At 32.2% G+C, this 10,558-nt stretch overlaps 1 protein-coding gene across 1 annotated transcript in view; it reads right to left on the bottom strand.

Moving 5' to 3' along the window:
* Positions 1 to 283: 283 nt before the first annotated feature.
* The window catches only part of LOC111715090 (MOB kinase activator-like 2), a 13,621-nt gene continuing 3,346 nt past the window's right edge, over positions 284 to 10,558 (bottom strand). Inside the window, exons 4-11 of the mRNA XM_023490343.1 lie at positions 8,600 to 8,696; positions 7,799 to 7,895; positions 7,256 to 7,379; positions 6,696 to 6,765; positions 6,516 to 6,544; positions 4,321 to 4,428; positions 1,948 to 2,530; positions 284 to 1,567 (exon numbers count right to left, since the gene is read on the bottom strand). Coding sequence (XP_023346111.1) covers positions 1,554 to 1,567; positions 1,948 to 2,530; positions 4,321 to 4,428; positions 6,516 to 6,544; positions 6,696 to 6,765; positions 7,256 to 7,379; positions 7,799 to 7,895; positions 8,600 to 8,696 — 1,122 coding nt within the window. The 3' untranslated portion in view covers positions 284 to 1,553. The remainder of the gene's footprint in view (positions 1,568 to 1,947; positions 2,531 to 4,320; positions 4,429 to 6,515; positions 6,545 to 6,695; positions 6,766 to 7,255; positions 7,380 to 7,798; positions 7,896 to 8,599; positions 8,697 to 10,558) is intronic.

Here is a 10,558-nt window from a genome sequence, read left to right as displayed (position 1 = left end):
ACTTTAAGAAATTTTAAAATAAAAAAACGAATTGATAACTGCGAGAAACAATGAATGCGAGAGAAGGAAAGGATAAATTCTGAATAGTCGTCTTGAAAATATCATCTTTTATGAGTGCATCTTTGGAACAAACAGTGTAATTAACCCCCTGGGGTATATCTGGTTTTTTGCTTTTATTTCTTTAAGAACTTAAAAAAGTTTTTTTTAATAAGCTTCCATCAGAAAACCTGTCACCATATAACAGGATAAGTCTCACAACTCACAATTGTTCTTAACCTTCAAATTTTGAATTTTGAATTTTTTTATTTCTATAACTTTATATTGGGACTGTCGTCGTACTTTCTAGTGCCTTTCCATTTATAAGAGGGTCGTGCCCGATTCACATAGGTACCATTGGAAACATTTTTTATTAAAAAGGTGAAAGATATCGTAGTATTTCTAGTTTGAGAAGTGTTTAATTCTAAATTCATTGTTTCTAAATCAGATGTACGCAAGTCACTTTTTAGAGAAACCATAACTGAAAGTTCTCAAATTTCAAAGAGAATATAATGTATTCTTGATCGGAGAACGTTTTTTAAGGGTCCTGACGTGAATCAGACTTGCCACTATATTTATGGAGAGTCCCTATATACATTCACAATCACTTTTTACTTGTGCACAAAAGATCACACTTAATTGAAAATTAACATTATACTGTAATGATTAAATAGAGTAATAAACTCATTAATTCTTTATCTGGTACATCATTTTTATCTAAAATTAATACTTAAATGCTTAGATATGGGTCCTTAAGGGGCCTGGGGGTAGCCCTGAAGCAAATATGATAAATAAACAAAACAAGAATATAGCGATTACAAAATAACACGTTTAAGCTCAATGCTCAAAGCAAATAAATAAATACTTTTGTGCTAATTAGCTCAGAGCTGTACCAACTTCACCATAGTAATTTAAATTAAATGAAATCATTAAAATTAAGTATTTTCCCGCTGATTAGAAAGTTTTTTAAAATTGCTCTGTGGTTTAAAATTTAATTTCCTTTGGAGTATATATTTTCAAGAATAACCGGAGGGGTTTTGATGCTCTAGGGAAAAAAAAAAAATTTGACATCAAAAGGCAAGTTTTTTCACCCTGTTTCGTACTTTTGCCGCAAAAATTCATTTGTTTTTCCTTAAAAATCCTTTATTCAGCAATAGATCCATCAGAAAATATGTTCAAGAATATGGGGGGGGGGGAGGAGGGGGGGAAGTTTTCATGAAAATATATTAAGGAAAAACTAAATCTGTTAGTACTTTAAAAATTATATTTCTAATCCTAATCTGTGTACTACGAAACTTAATAAACCTGCTCACGACGATAATATAGAATATACAAAATAAAATACATTTAGTGTCAGAGCTATTCAATAGCTAATGGGAAGCTAGAAATATCAATGCTGATTGGCTGGACGTATCTAAATATCGTCTTCTAATAGACGTGTTAAATGTCGTCTTCTACTAGCTCAGCTAATTCCACGTGCGCTATACTTGGGACTAGTTGGGACTCATTGCGTGAATTCACGCAGTAGGACCTAAATACAATGTAGTATTAAATAAGTTTCTTTTTATATCATTTGACAGAACAGCAAATCTATGAAGTTTTTTGAGTTTACTTTGAGTCAGTTTGAAGCACTTTTCAATCAAAGAACGCTTGAACTTATATTGACATTACATTAATTTTTAATTAATTAATTTTAAATTGCTCACTACAAATTTCATAATTAAAACAAAGTTCGAAGAAAAATTAAATTTGAAAATTGTTGTTTTAATATTTTAACAAGTGGCAAAAATTTCTCCCATTCTTCTTAGACAAGTACTTTTCAACCTTGTATAAAATGACCGGGTCCAATAGGAAATCTTCAACTTAAAAATCTTTGAATGACTGAACCAGTCCATTTAACTGTCAATATACCTGGGAGAACATCATCATCATCATCATCATCATCTTCTTTCTTACTATTCTCACTCCCTTCCTTATCTTCAACTTCTTCTTCATCATTCTTCTCCTTATCAGTCTGTGTATCTTCTTTCTCCTCTGTATCCTTCTTCTCTGTATCCTTCTCCTCTGAATCCTTCTTATCTGAATCCTTCTTCTCAGAATCCTTCTCCTCTGTATCCTTCTCTTCTGTATCCTTCTCTTTTGTATCCTTCTCATCTGTATCCTTCTCCTCTGTATCCATCTCTTTCTGTTCTTCATTGCAGTTCTCTCCTTTCTCTGATACTTCACCATCTCTTTTCTCCTCTTCCTCTACATTCTCTCCCTTCTCCTCTTCCTTCTCCACCTTCTCATCTTCCTTCTCCACCTTCTCCTCTTCCGTCTCCTCCTCTTTGTCCTCTCCTGTGTCCATCACAACATTATCTGTTTTGTTTTCATCCTCTTTATCCTTCACTGCATTATCCAATTGATCCCCTCCTTCTTCTTCATCTTCCTCCTCCTCCTCCCCTCCCAGATTGTTATTGACAGATGGCATAATTTTCAAGGATTTAATCAAGTCCTGAAAGAAGAGAAAATTAATCCTTTTCCCTGAAATTTTATTTCATCAATTCTAAACATTAAAGAGAATTATGAGCTCTTTTCTGCCTTTGATATGGGGAGCCAGGGGTAAATATCTTCTTGGGAAATTACTCCCCACACCCTATAAAAATCTTTGTTATTCCGATGATGTAGAGTATGTTTGCGAGGAGCGGATTTTTAAAAAAAAATTATTCGCTGAATATGGAAATCAATTTATTTTGGGTATAAACGTATTAAGAGGGAAAACGTGCTTTTTTATTTAATTTTTTTTTCCTCTAAAACATTGTATAACCCTGAAATAAGTCTACCCCCCCCCATATTTCACAAAGATAAAAGATGTTACAACTTTAGTAAGTTTGGTTGTATGTCCTCATTTCGGCTTTTATTGCCAATATCAACTTCCCACTAGAAAACCTTAAATTGCCTTTAAGGCTTATCAGACATGAATTGTAAAGTAGATATTGTGTCAAGGGATTGTGCACATATTCTTAAATACACACAATCTGCATGCACGGTACCATTAAAGCTTCGTCTGATCAAGTGTGAATTACTTGCGCCTTTCTTGCTTTTAAGGAACAATGGAGACATTATTGTAACTTAACACGTCTGGAGTAAAAAAACCCAGTATCTTTCACATTTTCGATCAGATTAAGGTTTCAAAGGTATCGTTGTCCATCTTTCCATTAAGTGTCGCTTGAAATTACAGCAATAAAATAAACATTAGTAGTGTTCCTTAAAGGGAGTGTTCGCAAAAAATGAAAGGGGGTATAGGCTTAATGCGATTTTATTTTTTTAAATAATATTCAGCTTACAACTTGTTTTCGAACATTTCTGGAAAATATTAAAATGTCGTCTTCATTACCAAAAATCCACGAAACAGGAATAAATGTTTTTATAAGTTACTCTCAGATAATACCAATTAAAACATATTATGAAAAATCAACTATATATATAAATGTGGCGAAAGATAATCGATGACTATAGGTTGTAATATCTGAATGATTTGTTTGAAAATAAATTGATTTTTTACGGTCCAAGTCGTATGTTGCAATTTTCTTAATTTGTATGGACACTATGTTCTTCGGTATGAGATGTCTTTAACAATTTTCTCCTTATAGACGCAACAGATAGAAGTAAGATTAGTAGCGATCAAAAGCGCTTTTTTATCGCATTAAGCCTATATCCCCTTTCATTTTTCGCTAACACTCCCTTTAATCAATAAATATTTTTAAAAAATTTTAACAATCCCTTTTAGAAATGGAAAAGTGGGTTTTACAAAGCTTTCAAATGTATTTCGAAATTTCTTTTTGATAAAAAAAACTCAACTAAAGGAATATTCTAGAAGTTGGAAACAAAATTATCACTGAAGGGTTAGTGGGAGTGAGTGGTACTGTAGTTGAGCTGAGAGTGTAGCACTTCATAATAAAATATTAGGAATTATTTGATATAAGTAATATGTCTTTACGTTGTATAATTGCTGCGTAAAAGCATATAACATCCGGCGTATTTTTTACATTGTTTATTTTCTGTTCAGGAATAACGTATCAATGATATCAATGGTAGAATCGATTATATCATCATTATCTTTAATTCTTCATTTTCTACAAATTTATTCGCAGATTTCTTCAAATTTCGTCTTAGCAATAAAATTCAACGAAATCTACAGGAAACGTTTAAGATCAGAATGAATCCTCATATTCTATTTTACAATACTGCTCTCTCAATATCATACCTAGCCAGTCTCTCTCTTTAATGGGACAGTTAACAAACCTGTAAAACTTCTATTTCTTTATCTTCTATTGTCTGATAATGAAGATTAAACTCTATTAAATGAGCAAACAATGAATTGAGGTGTGCATGTAATCCCAGCAGTACAACCTAAATATTAGGTACATAAATAAATGTTATCCTGTACATTGAACATTATTATGTACTATGTACTATTCAGGCCCGTAACCAGGATTTTCCCTTGAGGGGGGATGCAAAGAGGGGTGTTTTAGTATGGACCCAGGATCACCGCGTGAAACGTAGTGAACGAGTTTTGTAATAGAAATGAGTAATTTTAGCTTGAATTTTATGTTATGTACAGGGTGTCCCACATCATATTAGATCGTCAATCGGTCTAAATTACGATTTTCGGGACTAATCAGAAAATTTAAGATGAATGAATCATTTTGAAAAATTGAATAAAGCTAATATAAGAATTTTCTTGCGGAGAATACTAGTTTTTTGGAGTATTATGGTTTGATTTTGGCGTTAAAGCTTGGAGATAATCTAATATGATATGGGAAGCTATTTTCTAATTTGTCAACAACACTAGCTTGAACATAACTTTACAGTAAAAATTCGATTTTCCATGAATTTGATGTTTTGTATGGTACAAGGAAAATTTCCATATTTGGTTTTTAGCTCAAATTTTACAATATTCGAAGACAGAAAATGTTGATAATTTTTATATTTCTACTATCGTTCACTGATTATGAATTGTCTTGACAAAATATTGAAACTGAGGCAATGTTTCTGCAAAATTTAAAGAATTGTTTTTTTTAAACATACTGTATATATTTTTTACATTGGAAAAAATATTTTTCAAAGAAGGTTTAATTTGGTTGGTCTAAGGAAACAGCATTGTTCAGACATGGCATTTACACAATACAGTACAAGGGATGATAGTATCTGAATTTTTCAAGAGAAGATTATACCAAGCAACTAATCTAAAGAAGGGGGGTGGTGCACATTCGTCATTGCACCCCCTTTTAAGGAGAATTGAGGGGTTAACCTGACCCCTTGCACCCCCCCCCCTGGTTAAAGGCCTGGTACTATTGTACGTAAAGTTAAATTAATCCAAGTACAATGAACGTTTATTATTAGTATAATCTATCTTGTACACTAAACATCATGTACAGTCAGGTGTCCACGGATGACAAACTTTTGAAAATAGATGCCCGCGGTAGCTTTTCCCATTCCAATGTGAACCGTGAGAACTAATCAAAATTTTCCAGCTCAATATCTCTAAATCTCTGGGATATAATCGCTGCTAAAGTTTGAAAAAGACCTTAACAATTCCAAAAAAAGTTTTTTCTTTAATTTTATCATGTCACATATAATTTTTTCGTAATTGTCCAGATATTAGAAATCCGTTGAAATATTTTAAAAATTTCAAAAATTGACTGAGTTACATTAAAAACCGCTAAAAAATGTACTTTTCGTATAAAACGAGCATTTTGGGCGGGTTTTTAGACCAACTAATTTATTTTTAATATTTTTTTAAACAATTTCAACGGAACCGTGAAAACGAAGAGATTGATATGCAACATCATTATTTCATGAATTTTATTTTTAAAACTTTCTTCAGTGCTTTCTGGCGATTTTCTTCCAGAATTTAAGAGGAGTCGAGTTGTCGACCTAAAATTTTCACGAATTACTCACAGTAGGAATTGCAATGGGAAAAATACCGCTTTCATTGCGTGTGCAATTTTTAAAATTAGTTATCATTTGTGGTCACCTCAATGTACATTTATAATCTTATGTACACTAAAAATTATGTACACATAATTTAATCTATCCTATACAGCATACTTTGAAATTTTTGTAGGTTTCCTGTTTCAAGTATTAAAATATAGAAATATGGTGTACAAAATTCCAAAATCATTTTTGGTATATTGAAAAAAATGAAAAACTGAAATCCGCGAAAAAATAGTAAATATTTACGTCTTTTATTTATCAACATATTTTAATGAAATTTTAAAAACGAATAAAATACATATTTTCCAAACACTGTCTGAGAAAGAAATATTTTTCACAAAAAAAGTTTTTTATGCACGAAAATATATTTTTGCATTTTGATTGCTACATTTTATATTTCCAGCCTAAAACATTAATAGTCAACAGTGCAAAAAATATTATTGTTGTTTTGATCTTTCCTGTACACTAAACATTGTAATTTATTTATTTACGTAATTTACCTCTCTGAAATGTGAATGATGTATGTATGTATGCATACAGGGTGAGTCAAAAAAGAGTGTGATTTGAGGCGTCTGGTGCAAAATAGTACCTTTTTTGTGTCCCAAAAAAATCCGCGAACCTTTATTTTCTCTCAAAATCAAATGTTCAGAAAAACAAAAAAGTGTACATAAATTATTTTGCTAAAACATGGAAGAGTAAACGGTGAATCTTCTTAATTATCACATCAAAGTTAGGGGGGAACTCTTTCCCGTGCTAGAATTGGAATATAAAATATTATGATGACGTATTATTGAAGACCCTAACCATCCCTTAAAAACCCCCAGATCGGCCTAAAATGTATAAGTAATAAATGGTTGCAATTCAACTAATATCAAAAGGTAAAATCATTACAAGAGAGGTAGGTGCGAAGTGCCCTGATTGTGTATTGTGAATCTCAGGATCAGCATTGATCTCTATATTATGCAGATCTATAGAATAATTTAACCCCTCTTCCGATATTCCGTGGTGGTCATACCCTGCAGGAATAACTTTGATCAGGCATTTATCCAAAATATAAATGCCCATATTGGATATCGAGATAAAACGTTTAAAATTAACGATACACAACACAAAAGTTCTGGACCGAATAGGCTAAAAAAAATTGAGGAATCCCGTAGGTTCAAAATTCTACCCCCCCCCCTCAAGTATTTTTTAAATTCCATGGGCAATGCATAGCATAGTTAGTTGTATTATATTCTATTTCCTTGGTGGGGAAGAGGGTTTCATCGTTGACCGTCTTCTGGACAAAGGTCATGACGAAGTCAACATATTGGGGGGAGGAGACACGGCTCTTCTTACTCTTATCATCAATCCACAGATAATATCTAGCAAAATACAAATACAGGGTCTCAATAGTAGCACTCACCATGGTTCAATCTTTAAACGTATCTTTAAAGATATGTAGAATAAAAGTTGAGGAAGCTATGACAATCTAAGCTTGCCACTGAATCAATTGTTTGCAAATTGAACCATTGTGCAGTGAATGCTCTCTTGTCTAAAAGAATGTTTATTTGGTTACATCCTGTATATTTATAAAAAATCTAATAATTAAAATAAAATCCAGAGCTTTATGTACGTCCTGCTTCCGTTTCCCCAAAATTAAAGTGAAAAAAAACAGTGTCTGGTCTTATTGCTTGGGGTAGGTCTAAATTAATTGGTACTTAAAATTAATACACCAGGAACCTCCCCCTGTTCTAACTAGGCCTCACTCCTCTTGTTCTACCTCGGACCACCCCTGTCCTACCTGGGACCAGGACCGACCATCTCTGGGCAGATGGAGAGAGTGCAGAACTCCGAAATAGTTCCGTACATCAGATTTATGTGCTCGAAAAATCCGATTGCTAAAAAATAATAATAAATAATTAAAGCTGATTTTTCGCTTTAAACCTTAATTTTATAAGATCCTTATTCCATATATCTTTGCAATTGGATGTCAAAGACCTACGATATGTAAAACTATCTTTCAGGTTGCAAAGATATAAAAGATTCAAAATTTAGAGTTTGCGGAGATTCAGCGAGTTTTCTCCAAAATAGACATTCATCATAAAATAAAGAGTGTTTTTAAATTAATGAGATGAAGGATACAAGGAAATATTTCAGAAAATAACATTTTATTCTGAAAAAAAGATTTTGAATGCAACAAGAAATACTAATTGATTGAACTATGTTCATTTTTATGTTACTCCCCTGACCTCAAATTTCTGATTTGTAGGAAAAATGAAAGGATCAAAACCCAAATAATAATAATGCCAAAAATCTAATGATGGACTAGGATAAGAATCAATCAAAACCAATCAATTAAAACAAATCAATCAAAATCCATCGATCAAAACCAATCAATCAAAATCCATCGATCAAAACCAATCAATCAAAATCCATCGATCGAAACCAATCAATCAATCAATCAAAATCAATTAATCAAAACCAATCAATCAAAATCCATCGATCAACCCCAATCAATCAAAATCCATCAATCGAAAAATCCATCAATAAGAATCAATTAATCAGAATAAATCAAAATCAATCAATCAATCAGTTAACTTACTATGAAGTGCCAGCCATTCTTTGGTATCCAACCCTTCTGGAACTTCAGTAATAGACATCAACTCCACCTCAGGGATTCTCTTCTCCAGGCAGGGTTCCTGGAATATACAGGGGTTTATACAGTGTATACGTATCCTGGAATATACAGGGGTTTATACAGTGTATATGTATCCTGGAATATACAGTACAGGGGTTTATATAGTGTATACGTTTCCTGGAATATACAGGGATGTATATCGTGTATGTGTATCCTGGAATATACAGGTGTGTATATAGTGTTTGTTTCCTGGAATATACAGGGGTTTATATAGTGTATACGTATCCTGGAATATACAGGGGTGTATATAGTGTATATGTATCCTGGAATATACAGGAGTGTAAATAGTATATATGGATCCTGGAATATGCAGGGGTGTACATAGTGTTTATGTATCCTGGAATATACAGGGGTGTATATAGTGTATATGTATCCTGGAATATGCAGGGGTGTATATAGTGTATATGTATCCGGGAATATACAGGGGTTTATATAGTGTATATGTATCCTGGAATATACAGGGGTTTATATAGTGTATATGCATCCTGGAATATACAGGGGTTTATATCGTGTATATGCATCCTGGAATATACAGGGGTTTATATAGTGTATATGTATCCTGGAATATACAGAGGGGGGTTTATATAGTGTATATATATCCTGGAATATACAGGGGTTTATATATTGTATTTGAATCCTAAAATATAAATAAAATATAAATATGTACATAGTGGGTATGTATCCTGGAATAAACAGTACAGGGGTGTATATTGTATATATATATTTCATAATAAAAACAAATTTGAATGATTTTAACTGAATATATATCCCAGTATGTACTGTACTGTACAGTAATAAACTGTAATATACTTCACTGTATGTTACACGCTACATTGCAGTACAATACAGTTACATATAGTACTGAACCTTTGCTTATGTTACAGTGCTGTACAGTACTGTACAGTACTGTACTGTACTGTACTGTACTGTACTGTACTGTACTGTACTGTACTGTACTGTACTGTACTGTACTGTACTGTACTGTACTGTACTGTACTGTACTGTACTGTACTGTACTGTACGTAATAAAAAAAGAAATTACTTTTACTTATAAATCATGTGGAAAATTCATTAATTATATATTAGATTTGAAATTGTTTCCATGAAAAGAAAATATGAAGTAGAAATATGAATGAACATGACGCTCTAGCTCTATTACTGTGACATGCTATATATATTTTCTAGGATTCTCACAGTTATGCACCACTCTATCCAAATAATTTTCAATTTCGCGGATTTCAGAAAAAACTAAACCCAAACCATTCAAATCTTCAAATTGTTATAAAAAAAGGAATTTTCCCCCCGTCTCATCAAATTATTTTCCTTCAAAAGTTGAAAATATATTTCCCATTTAATTCCATTTAAAATTTAAAATTTTTGTCTAACATTATCTTAAAGGGACTGTCAACGTGATGATTTAGATGCCCGGTTCCACTAATAATATCTGTACAGTAACAATATTGATATCCTTGTTTTTCTGACTTAAAATTGATAATCTTTAACTTCAGTTTATGGATTTATGCAGCAGAGACAATAAAGGAAATTGAGATTTCTTCTTCGTTAGTTTTCAGATAAAGTTATAAAGGTATCGTTGAAAATAAGACAGTTTTTATAAAGGGACTGTAAGCGTAAGTTTAAGGGACCCTTCTTGCAAAGTTAGCACTGCCTGATTTACAATGGTACCCTTGAAAACTTTATCAGATAAAAAATGTGAAAGATATAACGTCGTTCTGTGAATTTCTCCAATATTTCTTAAAAGCAAGAAATGCAGATAAAATTCGTTCGATCCGAAAGAGCTGAACTCGTAGAAACGCGTTAAACTTATCCTAACACAATTATGAGGTTTATTTTTAAAAAAACAGC

This window comes from Eurytemora carolleeae, unplaced genomic scaffold (genome assembly GCF_000591075.1).
Source record: "Eurytemora carolleeae unplaced genomic scaffold, Eaff_2.0 scaffold600, whole genome shotgun sequence".
Classification (NCBI taxonomy): Eukaryota; Metazoa; Arthropoda; class Copepoda; order Calanoida; family Temoridae; genus Eurytemora; species Eurytemora carolleeae.
The sequence above is the reverse complement of the archived record's forward strand: the minus strand, read 5'-3'. Positions and strand labels throughout refer to the sequence as shown.